Genomic DNA, 22,392 nt, shown 5'->3' on the forward strand with positions numbered 1-22,392 from the left:
TAAAAACTTAGTTGGTCTTTAAGGTGCTACTGAAGGAATTTTTTTATTTTACCTGTAACTAGTTTCATATATAGAATGGAATGCAAAGAGATCACGTGCAGCAAGGCGCTGCTTAGAGAGAGTTCTTTGTTTGCTTGCTTAATGTGTATTCATTAAAGGAACCCCTGATCATTAGGTCCAGTCGTGACTGACTCTGGGGTTGCGCGCTCATCTCGCATTATTGGCCGAGGGAGCCGGCGTATAGCTTCCAGGTCATGTGGCCAGCATGACAAAGCCGCTTCTGGCGAACCAGAGCAGCACATGGAAACGCCGTTTACCTTCCCGCTGTAGCAGTTCCTATTTATCTACTTGCATTTTGGCGTGCTTTCGAACTGCTAGGTTGGCAGGAGCTGGGACCGAGCAACGGGAGCTCACCCCGTCACAGGGATTCGAACCGCCGACCTTCTGATCAGCAAGCCCTAGACTCTGTGGTTTAACCACAGCGCCACCTGGGTCCCTCTTAAGGAAAGACCATAAATGGTATGCTAATAGGGCAATGTAGCCTAGGATAGGAGAAGTTGCCTCAGTTTATGCATATGCATTGCCTTAGGAGATAACAGAAATGTATATTCAGGCGCACACCCTTTTATGGGTTGGGCGCAGACTTTGCAGTTTACTCCTCTGTGCCTATTTTGCTGGCTTGCAAAAAAAAAGCCCTTTGTTTTCCTCATTTGCTGCAGGAGTTTTCCCGGAACAAAATCTGACAGGTGAAATGAAAGGTGTCAATTTTGAAGGGAGCTGCCTTTGTCTCCCAAACTCCATGGAATGAGGATGCAAATGAAGCTCTCCTGAAGGGAGAGTGAGCAGCCCAAGGCCAAGGAAGAAAGAGAGAAAGAGAGAAAAAAAGAAAGAAAGAGAAAAAGAGAGAGAGAGAGAGAGACCTTAGCTTCCAGGTCTATTTGGATTGTTTCATATTTTCTAAGATGCTGAGCCCGTGCTGGACAGCTCAGAATACTTCATGGATATGTTGGACATACATTGGATGTTTAAATTCTGCTTTTAAAGAAAGGTTCTGCCAGTTAAAGTTTGAATGATATTTGTAGGGGAGTGGGCAATGCTTCATTTCCGAAGGAGCCAGTTCTTATGCTTCCAGTCGCTTCAAACGGCACACTATAAATACAGTGGTACCTTGGTTCTCAAACGCCTTGGTACTCAAACGCTGAAAACCCGGAAGTAAGTGTTCCGGTTTTCAAACGTTTTTCAGAAGCCCAACATCTGATGCAGCTGTCGGCTATTGTTTCCGGGGCGCCTGCACCGATCAGAAGCTGTGCCTTGGTTTTTGAACATTTCGGAAGTCAAACAGACTTCCGGAACGGATTAAGGCTTTTTCGGTTCATTTGTTTTTGTGACTGTGTGGAACCCAGTTCAGCTACTGATTGATAGATTGTGTGACTGCGGAAATGGATTAAAAAAAAACAACCCATCCAAACAATGACTATCACCAGTGCAGGTAAGAAAAAAAAATTCATTTTATTTTTTATCATCTTCAATACTGTCCTATTTATTTTATAGTACAGCACGTGGGTTATTGCTTTCATTTTATGGATCAATGGTCTGTTTAGATATGTCAGGGGGACTCCTTGCAGGGACCCTCCCCCAGTCATCCTGACCAGCACTTCGCCCAGTGACAGCACTAGCAGCAGGTCAGGAGGAGGGAATGAGGAATGGAGCGGGATGGAGAGGGGACTCTCAGATGTGTCAGAGCCTAGGCACCGACCCAGCTGGCCAGAGAGGTGTCGGAGCCTCTGCAACGCTCCAGCCAAAGGACGGGAGAAGGAACGCAGCCCCTTCCAGCGCCCGAATTGAGGCACGTGCCCACACGCAGGGCTAGGGGGTGGCGTTTTGGGGTGCCCAGGCTTTTAAGCTGACCGAAGAGCCGGAAGCAGCCATTGCCGGGTTCTGAATCGGACTAGGCATGCATGTTTTCTGATATCTCTGCACTGTAAATAATATGCACAATAAAACTCTGAAAGGCAGAGCGGACTGGAGCGTCTTTACTCGAGAGTACCCCTGACAAGATAGTAAAATCCATGTTAAACTGCTGTTTTAGGGGTTGTTTTTAAAAGTCTGGAATGGATTAATCCGTTTTGCATTGCTGTCTATGGGAAAGCGTGCCTTGGTTTTGGAACGCTTTGGTTTTGGAGCAGACTTCTGGAACGGATTAAGTTTGAGAACCAAAGTCATAGCTGCCAAGTCTCCTGTTTTCCCCAGTGGTCCCCCGTATCACTTCGTCTCACGTTTTTCTCCGTTATTTTCTCCTGCCGGCGGCCATTTTTTTTTCTGACCGGAAGTGCATAGATGCGACTTCCGGTGTCGGCGGCGGCCATTTTGGTGCCCATAGATGGGCGGGGCGACACCGGAAGTTGCGTCAACACACTTCCGGTCATGCGTAGAAGCTACTTTTGAAGCTGGCGGCGGCCATTTTGCGTGCCCATAGAAGGGCAAAGCGAAACCGGAAGTTACGTCGACGCAACTTCCAGTGTCACATGGCTGCCGGTCCCAGATTCTGCAGTCCGGGACTTGGAAGGTAAGCAAAGTACCACTGTATCTGCAACGACATGAGTGCGGGGGATTCCTCCCTGAGGAGCAGAGACATTTCACTGTGTTGGGCTGGCAGAAGAAGACCCATGAAGAGAGGGCCTCCTTTCACAGCCCACATTTGTGGCATCCCACCTCTGGTGGAAGGCTACAAAAGGAAAGATCTCAAAGTGGAGCCACTGAGCATCAGTCCCAAGATCACCCGAGAGAGATCAACAGCCGAGAGCTGCAGAGGTAGTATAATACACATTTATTTTTTAACATCTATTGACTTATTCTTCCGGATCACCCTTCCCTCTGTCAGGATCACAGAACGGTTTACCATACACATGAGAACGGCAACGAAAACATCAATAAACCAACAGCCAAGCCGATGTACGGCCGGCCAAACAGTAAAAAGAACACCTGCAATTGGATTTCAGCAGCAAACGGGGAGTTTCGATTTTGGCAGATCTCACCCAGCGGCTCAGTCCTGCCTCGCCTCCGAAGGCCCGAAACAAAGTCTTAAGGGGCAGAGGCAGAACCTTGCCAGAACACCAGGCCCACACCGTGCGCCTTCGTAGGGTAAGATGTTCCCCTTTGCGAGAGATGTCCATGGATGCTGTTTCCGCGAGGGCCCCTAGAGAGGGGCGCCTGGGCCCGGGGGGGGGGGGGCGTGGCTGCCTGCTTCATTCCACCGATTTCTTGCACAGACACTGGTGCTCTCTGCTGCACTCATGGTTGGATGGCTCGCCTTTGCTGTAGGTGATGCTGATGTCCTCCGTGGTGTTGATGTACTTCCAGGCTCCAGGTCTGCTAGGGATAAGGAAGCTTAGCCTATTTTGTTTTTTAATGCAATTCCTTTGGATTGGGGTAGTGGCCTGCCATAGCGAATGGGAAGAACCTGCTGCAAGCAGAGATTGTGGGAGATAACCGCAATTCACACAGCAAGGTGCTACCACTAAAGCATTTGCTAACAGCTAGCCGCCTAGTTGTGGCTGAAGGCTGCATGGGGGCTTCTGCATCTGCTATTAGGGGCTGGTTTTAAAAAGCTTTATTCATAACCAGAGAAACGAACCCACCAACTCTGGGTTCTTAGTGGGGAAGTGGACCTTTGGGGCCTCGCAACTGTCTGTCGGGTCTTGTGTTTTTTTATTAGCTTATTTAAGGACACAGCCTCACGGGTGGCAAATTCCACCCAATTTTTATTTTGCCTGTCACCATTTTCCATTATATGAGTTTTTCATCCCCTATTTATATCTTGGCTTGGAATACTGGTGTATCGCCTCCTTTGAAAGAGTTTCCTCCAGATATATAGTGCGTACAGTCAAACCTCGGCTGTTGAACGCAATCCGTTCTGGAAGACTGTTCGACTTCCGAAACGTTGGACAACCGAAGCGCGGCTTCCGATTGGTTGCAAGAGCTTCGAAAAAGGTTCGGAAACGGGAGCATTTACTTCCAGGTTTCCGGCATTTGGGAGCCAAAACGTGCGAAAATGGAGCTGTCCGAGAACCGAGGTTTGACTGTACTGTTGTAAGAAATTACCAGAGAGACCCTTGGCCAATGCAGCTACTCAAAGCACTTGTGTAGATCTCTGAGAGCCCTCACAACAGTACACAGTCTTTTCATTATTATTATTAAATCAATACAGTGGTACCTCTACTTACAAATAACTCTACTTACGAATTTTTCTACTTACAAATGGAGCTTCATCCGCCATCTTGGATGCGGTTTAGATAGGATTTTTTCTACTTACGAATTTTTAGATAGGGTTGCTTCGACTTACGAATTTTTTCTCCCAATACATTCCTATGGGATTCGACTTACAATTTTTTTCAACTTACAAATGTGTGTTCGGAACACATTAAATTCGTAAGTAGAGGTACCACTGTATTATACATAGGCAAAATCAATATACATCAAACACCCTTGCTTCTCATACAGAAAAAAAGGAGGAGACTCACACCCTGATGTGCAGAGATGCCCCGTCGGCCCACTTCCAGTTATTGTCGGACATGGTGCAGATCAGGCCGATCCAGTAACTTCCACCTCGGAGGTGGTTGTTGTCCATCATGAACCAGTCCGTTGTCAGAAACAGCAGGAATTCCTGTGGGAGAAGGAACCCCAGAGGCCCATCATACGGGGCGCATCATGCAGGGCTGCCAGAATTTTGCAGGGAGCATGCAGGGGCGTCTTACCCATAGAGGCTAGTAGCGCAGGGCGCCAGGGTGCCAAGTTCTGGAGGGCTCCAAGGAAGCGGAAGAGGCTGGACGCGGCACCTCCCAGCATCAGCTCACCGCCCTCGCCTGCCACCGCATGCCGCGCTGAAGAAGCGCAGCGCCCAGAGTCTACGCCTGTCGTGGCATGAAGCGGCCAGCTGAGCCGGGAGCTGCCACGTCCAGCCTCTGCCTCTACCCTGCTGGAGGAGCTGCCCTCCAGCCGCTACCCGCCTCTTCCAGCCCCGCAAAGCTGGGCGCATCACCGGCAGCGCCGTCTTCCCTAAAAAAGGGTCAGCAACTCTGGGAAACCGGAGGCGGGGGGCGCTGGAGGGATCTTTGCACCATGGTGCAGGATATGCTTAAGACGGCCCTGGGAGCATGCAAGTGTACACCAGGAAACTCAGGTTTGCACAAGCAAAGCACTCTGTCACTCTAGCATAACACTTTAAAAACCCAGACTTTTTGCAGTTAGGAAAGTGATGGGGAAAGGCACTGAAAAGCCTGGGCTGGGGACTTCCGGGTTGAGCGCCGGCCATCAGAGTTGGAGGTTTGCAGACCTTGGTGCATCAAAGGTGGGGAAATCGCTCCAGCGTAGCAGACCCCCCCAACCCAAATCAAGCAATTTGGGGGCATAGTTGTCCGGCGGGGCGCAAAAGCGGGCTCCCTCTCCCCGGCAAGGCTCTGTTTTGAGCTCCTGAGAGCGAGGGGGTTGGAGCTGCTGAGCAAAAAGACTAAGATCATTCCTTTTGACAGCGCGAAGCTGCAGGACTGTGAGGCATGAGTGCTCAACTTCTTCCTAAAGAAAATTCATTAAAAGACTGTACCATGAGTATTCATTTTATTTTGACTAATTTGAAGAAAAATTTGGCCACGGGAAAGGGATTTTTAAAAAGCAGAAGCCGATCCCTACCGACTAAGTAACGTAGAAAGCAATAACTTTTGCCTGAAGCCAGGAAAATACTTTAAGAAGTTGCTAAACTTCCAAAGGCAGGATTGGAATCTACCCCCCAGAAGCAGGGTAAAGGGGGAAGAATTTAACAAGACTTAAATCCCTGTGAAATCTGAGGATTTGGATTTGAAATTGACACCCCTTGTCAGTGCTGCAGGAAAAAATGGTGACATTTTAAATAAAGGATACATTCCACTTTCGCTTTTTACTTGGATACATTGAATGCATCTCCCCCCATCCAGTTTTATCTCTGCGGTGACCTTCAAGCTGGACAGATGATGGGCGAGGATGTATCGCTGAGGTGAAAAAATTTGGTGACTGCTTCAATGATTTCAAAGGGAGTTGTGAAGAAAATGTGGAGATAGAAGGAAAAGACCAAGACCTTGGAGAATGGAAAGGATGATTTAGAGGATAAAGAAATAGTGAATGATTTTGCTTTCACCCAGGAAGGAGGATTTGATTTCCAGCTGAGAAGAGAAGAACTGAGAGGGGGAATGGGAAAGGGAGCTGTCAGGAGATGTTTCAAAGGAATAAAGGGGTGGTATGGAAGGTGGCAGGGCGAGATCGTGGATGATGGGGTGGGGAGACATTGGAGAATGGGAGTGGGGTGAAAATCAAGGATATTAAGGTGTGAATTGGGAGAATTAAGGAATCTGCAGTTATGAAGGGGATGGAAGAAAATTGAGAAATAATTTAAATGGAATTAAATTATATTAATATTGCTGTTTTATGGAGAAATTTGGAAGGGGCATATAGGCTAAAAGGAGGGGAAAAAATTTAAGATGTGTAAATGATAAAGAAAAATAAGTTGTAAATTAGAATAGATCAATTGTGGTATTTGAGGATAGTGGAGTGTCCCTTTGCTTCCACTCTTCTCCCTCATCTTGGACCTTCTGGTGGCAGGGGGAGGTGCTGGGAGGGGGCACCAAATGATAAAAAGGACTGCCTCTTCTGTCCTACTGCACCTGGGGATTCTCTGGTGGCAGGGGGATCTCTGGGAATGGAGTGGGGGAGGAGGGGGAGGATATTAAATGAAAGAAAAATATAAATGAAAAGGAATAAAATATTATGATAAAGGAAATTGCTAAAGCGGATCATAAATTGAAAATCAGAAAGGGGGGGAGGCGAAGTCCATAAGACAATGATTAGAAAAAATGGACATTTAAAAGTTACATTTGTATTGTTGTTGTTTTTTGTTAGACTATGTGTTTTATTGTACATTATTATGTTTGTTGTGTTAAGATGAAAAATTGAATAAAAATTATTTTTAAAAAAACATGAAAAGCCTGGGCTGAACAACTGATTAACAGAAAGGTGGATGTAGAAATCCTGGCCTCTCGATATCAAGCAGGAGGCTTACCGGTAACTGTTCTCTCTTTTAAGCGCCAAAGGAGGAACAGTTGAGGGAGCTGAGGGTGTTTAGCCTGGAGAAGAGGAGACTTAAATGTGACAGGTTAAATGCCGGTATCTGAAGGGCTGTCAGATGGGAAATAGAGCAAGCTTGCTTTCCTGCTGCTCCGGAGGGTAGGGCCCAAACCAATGGATTCAAATTACTGGAATGGAGATTTCCAACAACATCAAGAACTTTCTGGTAGTAAGGAGCATTCGGCGGTGGAACAGACTCCCTCCGGAGGTTGTGGACTCTCCTTCCTTGGAGGTTTTTATGCAGAGGTTGGACAGTCACCTGTCAGGGATGCTTTAGCTGAGATTCCTGCATTGCAGGAGTTTGAACTAGAAGACCCTCGAGGTCCCTTCCAACTCTACAGTTCCGTGTTTTTAAGAAATATTCAAGCACAACATATGAGGTCCCAATGTGCAACGAGCCCGAAAGGAGTGTCAGGGTTGCGTGTGAGAACGGCAGGTTTGTGTGAAAGCTGCACCCCTACCGTTGAGGTTTATGCAATTTCTGCCCTAGGCACATACATGCCCCAATTCCCCAACCCCGTTCCATGGCAGGAACCCCGCACACCCCCAGCTTGAAAGAGCTTTCACCATTTCTCCTTCGGTGCTCCCCATCACGAGGCTGCTTTTGAGTGACTTGCAGTGGCTCACGCAGTCTCTCCAGGTCATGGGTTCTGTGGTATACAGGTAGCAATTGTCTCCCCACTGCATCCAGTGCCCTTTGCAGGATCTGCATGTCAGGGCTGCGGAGATAAAAGCACAAGGGTGGGTGGCAGGGAGATATTTTGGAGGATTTCCAGAGGTTGAGCAGAGGCGGAGAAGGTACAAAGAGGCTGCTGGGTTAGGTACAGGGGCCCATCTGGTCAGCATACCTGCCAAGTTGCTGTCGGAAAAATAAGGGACCGGGCCGGAAGTAGCAGACCGGAAGTAGCACTGCCGCCATTTTGGAACTGGGCGGAGCATGCTCAGAAGTGACTTCTGATGCTGCTTTGCCCAGTTCCAAAATGGCCGCCACGCCAGAAGTCGCACTGCAGCCATTTTGGAACTGGGCAGAGCAGCATCAAAAGTCGCTTCTGAGCATGCTCCGCCCAGTTCCAAAATGGCCGCTGCACCAGAATAAACTGGGGGAAAACAAAAAAAATCAATTTTTTCAGCTAGGAACAGCTGGAAAAACGGGGATTTCCCAGGGAATACGGGAGACTTGGCAGCTATGCTGGTCAGGTATTCTGTTCTCCAAGCGGCCAACTCGGTGCCCATTATGGGAAACCTGCAAGCAGGATCCGGGCACAAGAGCGACACTCTCCCCTCCTGCGGTTTCCAGCAACTGGGAGCACCCAGCCTCTGACTGGGCAGGCAGCGTGGCCTCCGTAGCATCGGCTGCATTTCTTTTTTAGAATGCACACACAAAAACCCTGTGTTATATATTTTCACTGCCCTGATTTCCACATTCATTTTGCAGAAGAGCCGGATATGCGCTGCTGGAAGAACGGGCAAGAGTGTCGGTATCAAGATATCCCCTTTTGCCCCCCGTAATTGCAGCGGCGAAATTTTTCATAGGGGAACGGTTAGGGCCAGAGGCACCAGCTTTCAAGGGCAATTGCTGGTGGCGTGAACAGAGCCAAATTTAGGTTTGATGAGGCCCTAAGCTCTTGAAGGTAATGGGGCACTTTCTATGTCCAGCTGTCCTTTGTCAACAACAAATGGTCGCTGTTTTTTGTGTTGAATATACGCTATATGGTAATTGATGGACCTCATAGGTAGGCTATCTCAAGCCATTTGCACATTTTGCCATGCAACCAGTCCATGCAGAATGTAGGCACCCTATATATAGAAAGGAGCAAACTGGGGATATTTTAGGGAGCAGGTGAGCAGGTGGGGCCCATGGCTTACATCATAGGAACCTATCACAACACAAAACACTGTATGTAGGTCTAAACATAAAATAAATTTAAAAAATCCTTCCACTAGCACCTTAGAGACCAACTAAGTTTGTCATTGGTATGAGCTTTTGTGTGCATGCACACTTCTTCCGATACACTGGTACAGAAGTCACCAGACCCTTATGTATAGAGGGTGGGGAGGGGTATTACTCAGAAGCGTGGTGGGAATGGGTGATCGGCTGATAGGAGTGGTAAACCTGTGGAGGACTGTTAATGACTGTTAACGACTGCAATTGGTCTTGCAGGAAAAAGCAAAGGGTGAGATGGCTAAAGAAAGCTTTATCATGTATAATGAGATAAGAATCCAATGTCCTTATTCAGACCAGGTCTCTCCATGGTTTTAAGCTTGGTAATGAGTTGCAATTCAGCAACTTCTCTTTCCAGTCTGTTTCTGAAATTTTTCTGTAATAAGACAGCTAATTTGAGATCTACTCTGAGGTGCTTTGAGGTGCTACTGGAAGGAATTTATTTTATTTTATCTTTTGACTATGTCAGACCAACACGGCTACCTATCTGTAACTAGTACTATGTATGTAGGTTTTATTGTATTTATTTTTTATCTTATATTTGGAAATGTACATCCAGTTGTTTTTTTCCCGTTAATTTTTTGGGGGCCCCCCAAGAGAATGGGGCCCTAAGCTATAGCTCGCTTAGCTTACACGTAAATTGAGCATATAAGCGAAACAAGCTATACCCTGCAGAGGTCAGCAAACTTTTCCAGCAGGGGACCAGTCCACTGTCCCTCAGACCTTGTGGGGAGCCAGACTATATTTTGAAAATAAAAGTGAACAAATTCCTATGCCCCACAAATAACCCAGAGATGCATTTTAAATAAAAGCACACCTTCTACTCATGTAAAAACACCAGGCAGGCCCCACAAATAACCCAGAGATGAATCCTATATAATAATATCCAAGTGTCTCTGCGTCCAGTCCCTGTGTCCGCGCTACTGCGCATGTGCCCCACGGACACAGGGATTGGACGAAGAGGCACTTCGGAGAGGGGAGCTTGGTGCCCGCTCGGCCCGGCAGGGAGACGAGCCAGGCTGAGGCGGCGAGGCGGGCAAGAGGACCGCCCCTCGGGCCGGCCGCTCCCCTTCAATCCCCTCACAGCCGGAGTGGCCGCCTCGAGCTCCGGGCTCCTTCCTCCTCCTCCTCCACCTCCTCCTCCAGCAGCAGGAGTGCGACACCTCTGGCCGGGACAGTGGCGGGACCCCCTCCTCCCACCTCCCGGCAGCTCCGGCTGCCCCTCGCGGCTCCTCACGGGCACACCTCACCCTCACGCAGCGGAGGCTATGGCGATGCCCGTGAGGAGCCACGAGGGGCGGCCGGAGCTGCCGGGAGGTGGGAGGAGGGGGTCCTGCCATTGTCCCGACCAGAGGTGTCGCGCTGCTGGAGGAGGAGGAGGAGGAGGAGGAGGAGGAGGAGGGAGCCCGGAGCTCGAGGCGGCCTCCCCGGCGGCCCCCTCAGCTCGACGGCCCCGGGATCCACCTACCGCCGCCTCCTTTCCGCACCTTGGCTGCCTGAGCCCCGACACCTCTTCTTCTCCCAGTGGCGCCCATGGTGGCAGGCAAACAAGGGGTGGAAAGGAGGAGACGGTGGATGGATCCCGGGGCCGGCGAGCCTACTCTGTGTAGGCCGGGCCCGGCCCGACCGAGGAGGCGGTGCCCCGGCCCCGGCTTCTCCTATAGCCGAGCGCCGGGGTTGCGATCCGGCATTGCCGCTGCCGCGACACACGCTCTAGCACCCGTTATTTTAACGGGCTTCAATATACTAGTTTGAAATAAAAGGACACATTCTACTCTTGTAAAAACATGCTGATTCCAGGACCGTCCGTGGGCCGGATTTAGAAGGCGATTGGGCCGGATCCGGCCCCTGGGCCTTAGTTTGCCTACCCATGAGCTATAGCATCTAAGCTAAACTGGGCATGAGCATTGTGCCTCCCCCCTTAAGCTGGGCGGAAAGTTTCCTGGGCCTCTGGAAGGAGGAGGTGCCAGGTTTTTAATACTTCATTGCTCTAATTTACCGGGAAATTTTTAGGAAACTAGCCTCGTCCCCGTAGTCCCCTGAACGCACGCCACTGCATTATTGTTGAATTATTTCACAAGTGATGTGGCATTCTTGCAGAGCGACATCAATTCTCCCTGGAGCAAACTGAACTGGGCTGGGCCTTGGATATCCCCAGAGGACTAAGGAAAACCAGTGCCAGGAGGGTCAGCAAAGGCCTGGCTCCTTCGCAGCCCGGCTGGGGAATTCAGAGGCCGGCGGCACATATCCAGACCCAGGGGCTCCTCATAAGCACACCAGAGCTTTGTCGATGAGAAGCAAGGGCTGCTCCTTTTTTCTTTTCTTTTCTTTGCCAAAGATTAATTGATTTCGTCATTTTACCCATTCCCACCGGTTTCCCTATTGCATCTCTCCTGCAGTAATGACTGACACTATTGCTTTAATAAACAAGTAAAGAAAATATCTCACTTCTGCCCCTCGCTTCCTTCTGAACCTCATCTCTGAGCCTCTTTGAGCGCTGCATGTTTTGAGATTTTGCATTGATTTCTGTCGCGAAGGAGATATCTGAAATGAAAACATATTTCTCTCTGTGTTCCCCCCCTAATAATAATAATAATTAATAAAAATAAAATAAAAATAAAAATAAAGGATTTATTGCACTAGGGCAGTGGTTCCCAACAGGTGGTCCGCGGACCCCCAGGGGTCCTCGAGCTATGCCAGAGGGGTCCACAAGATGCTATTAGAATAAATATATACATTAAATATATTTCGTATGATAACAGATTTTTTGTTTTGGCTGCTTCCTGCATGAGCAGAGTCTAGCGCAAAACTAGAATTAGATAGAGGCAGTAGTTCTGCTGTATGCCGTTAGGTGGCGCTTTACAAACACTACTGTTTTGCAAAGAGGCAGCGCGCGCATTCTACTAACGCTCACCTCCCCAAGATGCTTTGCGCGCGTCGGCTTCATTTGTGCGCTACTGCGCAGGTATCCTGTCTTCTCCATTCCCCTCCCTCCTCCCTGCCGCGCGCTGCCTCTTTGCAAAACAGTAGTGTTTGTAAACAAAGCAAGCATTTTCTTCCATGTGTTTCATGAAAAACAAATATAGGAATCGGCTCGACATGCGGTCGGATTTCAGAGTGAAAGTTTCAAGTTTGGAACCTAATATTTCAGAAATAATGGACTCAAAGGACAGATTTAGGCTTCCGGTTGACCGCGCCATCTTGCTCAGACGGGGGTCCGCTCAGCGGAGCGGACCTCGGCGCTTCAGAGGTGGAGGGAATCGCTCCAGCGAAGCGAAACCTCCTTAAAAGCCCCAAATCGAGCTTTTTGGGGACGGATTTTGCCTGGCGGCGCCAAAAGCGGACTCTCTCCTCCCCGGATCGGCTTTGTTTAAGCCCCCGAGAGCGAGGAGGTGAACCGCGGCGGACAGGCTGACACTGCTGCTCTGAGAGCGCGAAGCTGCGTGTCTGGGAAGTGGAGGCGGCCAATTCTTCCAAGAATATTTAGCAAATGAATAGACTGTGAGTAATTTGGATTGTTTGGAATTTAAATTAAGGCTATAATTTGGACCTGGGAGAGAGGGGGAAAAGAGGAAGCCACCCCCCCCCCCACGGTAACATAAGAGACAGTAAACAGAAACCCGAAGCCGTAAACAGAGGATTTTAACTTAAAAGGATCCCTCAAAGGCATCAAAGAGAATCTCCCCTAAATGCAGGGTAAAAGGGGAGAGGGACTGTGGTTATGAATACCCTGCAGAAAGAGGTAAAGACTAAGAAAGACCTTTCTTTTCCTCGGGAGCCGGCAGCCCAGACAACCCAGTGAGCTGATCAGGATTTATAGTCAAATTTTATTTCTATCTTTATTTCTGGACTTTTTGGAAACTTCTTTTCGGTCTATATGCTTTTGAAATGTGAGTTCGAACTTTATTTTTTTTTAAAAAAAAAGACTTGAAGAATGCAGCCAGCTTGTTAAAATGGAGTCGAGAGGATAAACTGCGATCATATTCCACCCCATGTGACAAGTTTTGACCTTGACAGGATTGAACTATGTCAACAAAAAGGTACTCGCCTGAGTTTCAGCGGACTGTTTTGACCTTAATGTGGGAAGCAAGAATAGAACTATGTCAAGAGGAGACACAACGGCGAGAGTTACAGCAACAATTCCGGATGGTGATGGCAGAATATGATTTCATAGAGGATGAAGCTATTGAAACTGAAGAAGATGAGAGAGAGAATGACAAGGATGGAGACTGTGATTTGGAAGAAAAAGAGGATGAGGACTGTGATAATATAACACAAAATGAAGCCCACCAAAAAATGAAGCCCACAAAAAGTCGGATGGTGTGCCTTCCCTTCGAGGGGGGCACGATTGGATTTACTGGAACTCCAGAAGGACCACAGGGAAGAAGGAAAAATCAAGCAGAGAAGAGAAGAAGCTCAGGGGTCTGATATGGAGGCCTGGATGGCAAAAGACTGTAAACAGGGGGTGGGGTGAAGGGAAAGTGAAGTTGTGATTGTAAGGATGGGTTAATAGGATTATAACTGGACTGCTGACTATGGAACTTGCTGGATTGGTGGGGTGGAGCCGGTACTCGGGGGTGTAAGGTTAGATTGGGAATAGTTATAGGTTCAAAAAGTGAATTGATTCTGGAAAAAGGTGAAAATATGGAGGCCTATAGAGGGGGTAAAAATTAGGCACGGGAAGAAAAAATGGGAGTTTGATCTTTCAGTGATTGGACATTAGGTGAAAATGATAATAGTTAGTTTAAAAGTGGGATAAGCTATAAAGGTGTATGTTATAAAATATAAAATTATGAAACTGTTGAAGATGATAAATAAGGGAGGAAAACCGGGGAAGGGGGGAGGGTGGGGAAGCCCACAAAATATGGTTTAACAATTATGAATTTAACAATTATGATGAATTTTTTTTGTCTTTTTTCTTTTTTGTCTTTTTTTTCTTCTATTTTTTCTCTTTTTCTCTTTTTGTATTCTCTTTTTTTGGTATGACAATAGATGGTTGGATGGATGAACTCCTGCGTACTGCCCTGGTTCACTGGAGCTTCCTGGTGGCAGGGGGGGGCTTCGGGGGCAGGGGAGGGGGAGGAGGACAGAAATTCAACCATAAAATGGACCACCTCTGACTGTTCACCTGCGTGGGATACTTCTGTGGCAGGGGAGGACCCATGGGGGGGGTGGGAAGAAGGTGGAAAAGGTGTTTATATATGTACCATTCTATGTAATTTGTAAAAACAATAAAAATTATGTTTAAAAAAAATAAAAACAAAAACAAATTAAAAGTACAGGTCCCTGTCCCAAAAAAAAAATAAAAAAAATCAAAGGACAGATTTAACTCATCTCATTAAGAAGTGAAAATTAAAACTAACTGTATACTGATGGAGTACTCTGTTGTAACTGTAAAAAAGTATAAATATAAAATATTAAAAGACTCTTAATTTGGCTCTCACTTTTTAATTTTAGGATTAGGAATTAATGGGGGTCCTTATCACAATAGCGGCTTGATGAGGGGTCCTCGAGAAAATTTTGTTGGGAACCCCTGCACTAGGGCAACAGAGCATTTTCCTTGTGCAAACTTAAAGGTATGTGCTTGAAACCCTCCCGGCTGCCAGTCTTGTTAACTTGCCCTGGGACTGCAGAATAATAATAATAATAATAATAATAATAATAATAATAATAATAATAGTAATAATGCCCTTGAGTTCGGCAGTCCCAGAGCCAGTTAACGATAGAGAAGTATGCAATGTATATCATGGATCATGCAGCCCAGCCGCTTTATGATTAATCGGGTCCTCCCTAACCAGAGGGTACGTGTTGCGGTGCGACCCGGCAACCAAACCCTGTGTTGTGGGTGGGAACGTTTGGATGGCCACAAAACCCTATTGGAGGTCCCTTGATTCTGGGCGCAATTAGACCGATGGGATGCCAGCTAAAGTCCATTGAGGGACCTTTATTTAAGCCCATGCATGTTTCCCTGAGCTTCGTCTTTTGGGCCAGTGCATTGGAACACCCGCCCACCTCTCCTTATATTCAGGGCTTGCACGCATGACCTTGCTATGCCGCCGTGTGTCGTCTATCGTTGGGACAGGGGCATGGCAGGAATTTCCCCCTCTTGGCTGATTGGCTGGTGCCATTTGGGTTTCGCCTGCCATGTAGCAAATTGTCACAACTTGTAAGGTTGCAGATAGGCACTGTTTCAGGTGGATGGGGTGGCAGAGGGGTCTGGCCATCCCTATGCGATGGGTATTCCATTAGAGGAATCCTGGGACTCTTTGGTTGGTCAACTCTGTGAGGGCTTGTGCCCTGAGCCCGAGACCAGGGGGGCATCTGGCTGGCTTGACCTTGCCTTCCACTTTGCCGGGTGTTCACCCAAGGCTGACCTATGGTTGGTGCCCAGGGTCAGCGCTGCCTGCAAGGGTGCAGGGAGCCAGTCGAACCAGAGCCTACGCAACCACTCACTTGATTGTAATCAATAAAGTTGTGGCCTAAATTCTGCCAAAAACCAAACCAAAAATTTGAGTCTTATCTGAATTTATTTGGGGGTGGTTAAAAGGTCTACACATGCAATTTCCACCCCAAACATTGCAGCAGGTGCCCTCCTCTAGGGCAGCATGCAGGCCCCAGAGGAAGGGAGACCTGGGTTGGGGGGGGGGTCGGAAGCCTCTTTCGGAGCCCCCCGCCGGTACTCACAGTCGTAAATCAAAATGACCAGGGTGATAAATAAGGCCAACGAAAGAACCACCAAGAACAGCGCCGAGATCTGCCACCAGCTGGAGACGCCCAAACGCTCTGCGGGGGGCAAAGGAGAAACATTAGAAGCACACCCGTTGCTGCTTTGCTGCCTGGCACGCCGAGGCCTCTGAAGAATTGCGGAATTGCAGAGTGGGAAGGGGACCCCAGGGGCCATCTAGTCCAACCCCCTGCAGTACATGAACAAATACAGAAATGTAATATATATATATGGTTTTCGAAATCTGGGACTGGTCCTGGAAAATAGGGACACTTGGAAGGTCTAGAATATCAGAATTGCAGAAATGGAAGGGGAGGCCACGGGTCCTCTAGCCCAGCCCTCTGCAGTACATAAACAAAGACATCAATGTAATGTTGTTGCTTTTCATATATATATAAAGGTAGTGGGTGAATTAAGCAGGGATGGGGTGCGGGTAACAGCATCCTAAAATCCCCACCCACTGGGATGCTGCTATTGTTACTTTCTGTTTTGCAGAATTACCGTATTTTTCCATGTATAGGACTAAGTCCCCCCCCTAAAAAATAATGTCCAGGATTTGGGGGCGTCTTATACACGGGGGCCACCTCCATCCCGTTTTCTTAAACCGGAGTCACCTAAAATAGGAATTGTCTTATACATGGGGGTGTCTTATAGACGGAAAAATACGGTAACTGTATAATCCGGTATTTTAACAGGAGGGATTTTGCCTTCGGAGGTAGCCGCGTGAGGACCTGCAAAACTCAACCGAAATAAATAAATAAAATTAACAAAGAGGGCTGATAGAAACGATGTACAGGGTCGGAGCCGTAGACGAAAGACGGCAGCCGGTTCCAGTCCTCAGACTTTCAATCAGCCTTCCTCAACCGGGCGCCCTCTAAGTTTCTTTCGGCACCGGGTTGGGGAAGCCGCCTTTCACCAAACCAGCCAGCGAGTGTTCAAGTCCTCAAGGAGAGGTAGCTTGGAAGCGGAGAAGCCAGGAACCCGTGCGTGGAAAAGGGACTTATTCACAAAATCTGCATGCTCCCTGAAGATCTTGGGGGGCGGTGGCGGTAAATGAAATAAAAAACCCAAACCCCAAATAAGAAAATGAGGAATCTCGTTTTGAAACAGTAAGATCTCGTCAAAATAAATAAATAAAAATTAATGGTAAATTAAGAGACCAACTAAGTTTGTTCTGGGTATATGTAAGGTGGTCTCTAAGGTGCTACATGACAATTTTTAAATTTATTTTGACTGCGTCAGACCAACACGGCTACCTGCCGGAATCGAGTAAGATCTAGGTTTGAGATAGAATTACTGGATGATAGTAGGAAAATATTATCGGAAATGTATAAATGATTACTGGAGTGGCATACCAACAATGAGGAGGTTAAAGGGGTGATGATACAATGGGCTAAAGATTTTGGATATAATATTCAGCTGGAATCCTGGGAAAGGTGGTGGAAGGAAGGTATCAATTTTCCTGCAGGCAGAAAGAAAATGTTACAAAAATGATGTACAGATGGTATTTAACACCAGCTAAATTGGCTAAAATCTTCAAGACAAGAACTAACGAGTGCTGGAAATGTAAAGAGAGGGAAGCTATCTTCTACCACATGTGGTGGACTTGTAAAGAGGGAAAGGCTTTCGAGGAAATGGTATATAATGAGCTAAAGAAAATATTTAAAAATACTTTTGTTAAAAAAAACCAGAAGCCTTTTTACTGGGTATAGTGGGGGAAGAGATACCAAGGGAAGACAAAAGACTGTTTATGGATGCGACAACCGTGGCAAGAATCCTTTTTAGCCCCCAAATGAAAACATCAAGAAGTAGCAATGAAAGAAGAGAGGCAGATGAAGATGATGGACTTTGCGGAACTGGAGAAGCTGACGGGGAAAATCCGAAACCGGCACAACCAAGTATTCCAGAAGGACTGGAGTAAATGTATACGATATCTGAAAGATTATTGTTAGCAATTAAACACCACTAGCAAGGTTCTTCGGTGACTTCGAAGGATAGGTTTTCCATCTCCCTATATTGATTTAAATTTTTGAGCCATTTTGCAACGAGCGTCATTAGAATTGGAAAACGCCTAAATTGCAACGATAGAAAGCAGGCACACCCAACAGGTCACTGGAAGTCTGTGGTAGATCACTGGTGGATCCCTGGCTCAACAACTTAAAAAGGTAAAGCTAAAGGGACAATTAGGTCCAGTCGTGACCGACTCTGGGGTTGCGCGCTCATCTCGCATTATTGGCCGAGGGAGCCGGCGTACAGCTTCCAGGTCATGTGGCCAGCATGACAAAGCCGCTTCTGGCAAACCAGAGCAGCGCACGGAAACGCCGTTTACCTTCCCGCTGTAGCGGTTCCTATTTATCTACTTGCATTTTGACCTATTTATCTACGGTACTTGGTTTCGAACTGCTAGGTTGGCAGGAGCTGGGACCGAGCAACGGGAGCTCACCCTGTCACAGGGATTCGAACCGCCGACCTTCTGATCAGCAAGCCCTAGGCTCAGTGGTTTAACCACAGCGCCACCTGGGTCCCTTATTTTAGGCTCCCCTAAAAATAAAAATAAAAGCTCGACAACTTTGAACCTGAACCCCTAAAAAAAACGGGCCTTCCTCCTTTCTAACCCCCCCCCCCCTGATATTATAAAGGTTAATTTAGAAAGCTGTAAGGCGGGAGGGAAGGAAGTCGGCAGGCTCCAAAGTGAATGATGATGATGATGATGTGGGTGTCTATTATTAAATGGAAAATAAATAAAAAAATTAAACAGTGGTACCTTGGTTTGCATACGTCTTGGTTTTCATGTTTTGGATTACAAACACGTCAAACCCGGAAGTTTGTGACCTTTTTTTAAAATTAATATTAAACCCCCCTTTTTATTATTATTACGAACAAATTTATTTGGGGAGGCCCCATTGGTGAAAACGCTTCTTGGGTTACAACCTGTTTGGGTTGACAAACGGACCTCCGGAACGGATTATGGTTGTAAACCAAGGTACCACTGTATATATCAATCAATCAGTCACTTAACCAACCAATCCATCTTCATGCTCCCCGGAGATCTCGGGGGGTGATAAATGAAATAAAAAACCCAAACCCCAAATAAAAAACGGGGAATCTCAAGGGCCTGGGGGGGGGCTCCTTGTGGCCAGGGTCGCCCGCTGCCACGCTCAGGTGCGTGCCCCACCTAACCCCTCACCTGGGGGGCCGGGGAGCCTGTTCTGCAGCGCCCACGAGGGCCGGCTGGGGGGCCTGGGCAGCTCCCGGCGCAGCTGGGGGGAAGACCTGCTCCAGAAGGCCGGCCCTCTGGGGGGGGACTTGACCTCCGTCGTGCGGGACTTGCCACCGAATACTTGGGACTTGCCCCGGATGGTGGAGGCCGGGAGCACCCTGCCCCCCGGCCTGAGCTCCAGGGGCATCTCGGGGCCTCTGTGGGGCAAGGGGGGGGTCCAGGAAGAGGCGTCAGGGACCCCTTTGCAGGGGGTGGGTGGGGGTCAGGAGAAGGGGGCTCTTGGTGGGTGGCAGAGGGTGCCCCTTAAGCAGGGTGGCTGGGTGGGGTCGGGTCAGGCCTAGCTGGGGGTGGGGGTACAGCCTGGCAGCGGGGGGAGGGGGGGCGTTTCCTAGGGAGGGGCTGGGATTCAGACTCCAATTCTATTCCTTCTCCTGGGTGGGGGTGGGGGGTGGGCCTCACACGTCTTTGATTCCAGTTTTTAATGTCTGACCTTTTAAAGTATTTTAAATCTTTTATTGGAAGCCGGCTAGAGTGGCTGGGGAAACCCAGCCAGATGGGTGGGGTATAAACAAGCAAGCAAAAAAGCAAGCAAACAAACAATGAATAAATAAATAATTCTGCTTTTTCCAGGCGGCTTGCGGATAGAAATGAGAGCAGCTGGAAAGAAAACAGCCGCCATCACTAAAAATAATCAAATTCATAGAATTGAAACAATATTGCTATGTTTATTTATACTCTGCCTTTCCCCAGGGGTGGGACTCAATAAATAATAATAATAGTAGTAGTAGTAGTAGCAGCAATAACAGTAGGCTAACAACAACAACAAAAAATCACCTTTCCAGGGGCTAAAGGCGGCTTAGAGATAAAAATACAGATTTTAAAAAATGGGCATGGTACAATTAACACAGTTGTTGTTGCTAAAACATGGGAGTGGGGGAAAACAACAAGAATGATTAAAATAAGGAATTATAGAATTAAAGCAATGTTGTTGTTGTTGTTGTTGTTGTTGTTGTTGTTGTTGTTGTTGTTGTTAATTTATTGCTTATACCCCGTCCATCTGGCTGGGTTTCCCCAGCCACTCTGGGGGGCTTCCAACAGGAGATTAAAAATACATTGTTGTTTTTATATATTTATTTATACTCTCCCAGTGGTGCCTATTATTATTATTATTATTATTATTATTATTATTATTATTATTACTACTACAGCATTTCCTCTGCCCAGGCACTCAAGGCAGGTTGGAGATAAAAATAAGAACGGAGAAAAAACACACGAGAGGTGGGGAAACAACAACTATCATTAAAAAAAGAGCAACCAATGGAACGTTAATGGAATTATAATAATATTTTTATTAAGGGATTTTCTTTACTTGGCAAAATTTGTAGACAGCTTAACTGTCGATAACACCTCCGAGCGGTTTGCAAAATAAATTAAAATATACATTGGAATAGCCAATGAATACCCACGTCGAAAACGAGACTGCAAAATGAACAAAAGCTTGCATTCTAAATTAAAAGTGCAGATTAAAGTGCACGTCCATTTGTTGTGGATTCATTTTCCCATCCTATTAATTCCATGTGTGTTTTATATGGGATACTTCTTTTTTTTGCTGTTGTTCAAAGTTTTTAAGTTTTAGGCGCAGCCTGCGTGTGGAGAGAAAGCGACGTGGAGCAAACAACATGCCCTTGCAATTCCATAGATTGTTTCATATAAATTGCAAAATGTGCAAGGGGAGCATCTTTGGGGCGCCCCCAAGGAAGCCCACTTGAAAACACTGTCACCCTATATGAAAATGATGTCTATCTGCAGTCAAATTATCAAAAATGTACAAAACTAAGGAAAGCAAGTGTTGGAAATGTAAAATAACAGAAGGGGCATTTTTTTCCAAATGTGGTGGGATTGTAAAATCATAAAGAAGTATTGGGAAATGATCTATAACGAAAGGAAGAAGATGTTTAAAATAACATTTGTTAAAAAAGCCAGCAGCTTTCCTGCTAGGCATTATAGTGATAACAATAGGAGTGGATGCACCAGGATTATAAAAGGCTTGCCACCCTATAGGCTTATTTATGTATGCAACTACGGCCGCATGAATATTGCTAGCACAATATTGGAAAGAAGAAGGCGTTCCGACCAAAGAAGATTGGCCTGTCAAATTAATGGAATATGCTGAAATGGCAAAAATGACAATGAAATTGAGAGGAAGAACGACAACGAATTTAAGGAAGAATGGAATATTGCATATATACAGAAGCATTGCACACAGGTTAATACATTAGCAGGGTTTTAGGAATACTTGTAATTTTGTTATGGACAATAGGCAATTCAATTCAAACGATTTTTTAAATTTGACCATGGACACGTGGTATGTTGATAAATCATGGAACCAAGGAAGGGACTAGGGGGAAGTCAATCTGTTTTATTTTGTTTCGATGTTGTTTTCGTTTCTGGAAAATTAATAAAATATTATAAAAAAAGGAAAACATTGCCACCCGTTTCAAGGCTTCGGAGGCCCAGAGCAGGAGAGGAAATTTGAGCCGGACTGGCGCCAGTGTGCCATCTGCGCATGCTCAGGAACCCTTCGCTGCTGCCGCCAGCACCCCCCCCTCACCCACTGGCCCTTCACCCTAATTCCTTTTGGGCCTGTTGGGCCATGACATGGGGGGGGGGGAAGGACCCCTTAAAGCCGTGGAGGCCAAGGTTTCGGGACGTCCCAGAAAGCCATGTTGCAAAGGTTCCAGCATTGCCCAGGGGTGAGCTGGATGACCCTTAGGTGTCCCCCTTCCAAAATCTTCTAGGATCCTTTAGCTAAGTCCCCCCTCTCTCAGGGACAGATCCCACGATAAGATGAGAAAGTCAGGGGTCCCTTGGGGGGGAAAGCAGCCAGATTTGGAAATTTTAAGATGCAATGCATGCAAGAGCCAGTCGAAACATGGCTGACGTGGCCTCACAAAATGGCTGCCAGGAGGCCATGAAGGCGCACAAAATGGCTGCCGTTTCTGGAAGGCACTAAATTGAGTTTTGTGGCATTAAATGGAGCTTTTGCTCACGTTGCCTCTCTCCACATGCCCTTTTCTTCTCTCCACCCCCCCCAGCCCTTCTTTTGGCATGCACATTAAAATAAAATAAAATAAAATAAAGCCAGGAAATCTCTCTCCTGCAACCCGGCCTTTGGCCTTCCACTATGGCTGCTGGCCTTTTAGAAGCTGGATGGGATGTTTTAAATAAATGCATTTCTTCCACTTTGCATTCATTCATTCGATGCATCTTTTTAGGGACTTCTCCTTCTTCGCTTTCGTGGGTTTTGCAAGTTCTATCTTCGCGTCGCAAGGCGAGAGCAAGCAGCAAACCCCACAA

General features: G+C 47.1%; 1 protein-coding gene across 1 annotated transcript; it reads right to left on the minus strand.

Annotated features, from left to right (window-relative positions):
- Positions 1 to 2,816: 2,816 nt before the first annotated feature.
- LOC148684684 (natural killer cells antigen CD94-like) lies at positions 2,817 to 19,222 on the minus strand. The gene is made up of 6 exons (XM_088651947.1): positions 19,003 to 19,222; positions 15,776 to 15,874; positions 11,540 to 11,635; positions 7,717 to 7,868; positions 4,521 to 4,663; positions 2,817 to 3,369 (listed from the first exon to the last, which is right to left on the minus strand). The coding sequence occupies exons 1-6, from the start codon at positions 19,220 to 19,222 to the stop codon at positions 3,246 to 3,248; spliced, it is 834 nt and encodes a 277-aa protein (XP_088508073.1). The 3' UTR covers positions 2,817 to 3,245.
- Positions 19,223 to 22,392: the final 3,170 nt, after the last annotated feature.

This window comes from Zootoca vivipara, chromosome 9 (genome assembly GCF_965207765.1).
Source record: "Zootoca vivipara chromosome 9, rZooViv2.hap1.1, whole genome shotgun sequence".
Taxonomy (NCBI): Eukaryota; Metazoa; Chordata; class Lepidosauria; order Squamata; family Lacertidae; genus Zootoca; species Zootoca vivipara.

What these genes read in the sequence shown, in the direction of transcription:
- LOC148684684 (XM_088651947.1), bottom strand. Translation starts at nt 19,222, where the DNA reads ATGCCCCTGGAGCTCAGGCCGGGGGGCAGGGTGCTCCCGGCCTCCACC. An exon ending in CAGGCTCCCCGGCCCCCCAG is followed by an intron (nt 15,875 to 19,002) that starts GTGAGGGGTTAG and finishes TGCCCCCCGCAG; the next exon opens with AGCGTTTGGGCGTCTCCAGC. An exon ending in GGAGCACCGAAGGAGAAATG is followed by an intron (nt 4,664 to 7,716) that starts GTGAAAGCTCTT and finishes CTTCTCCCACAG; the next exon opens with GAATTCCTGCTGTTTCTGAC.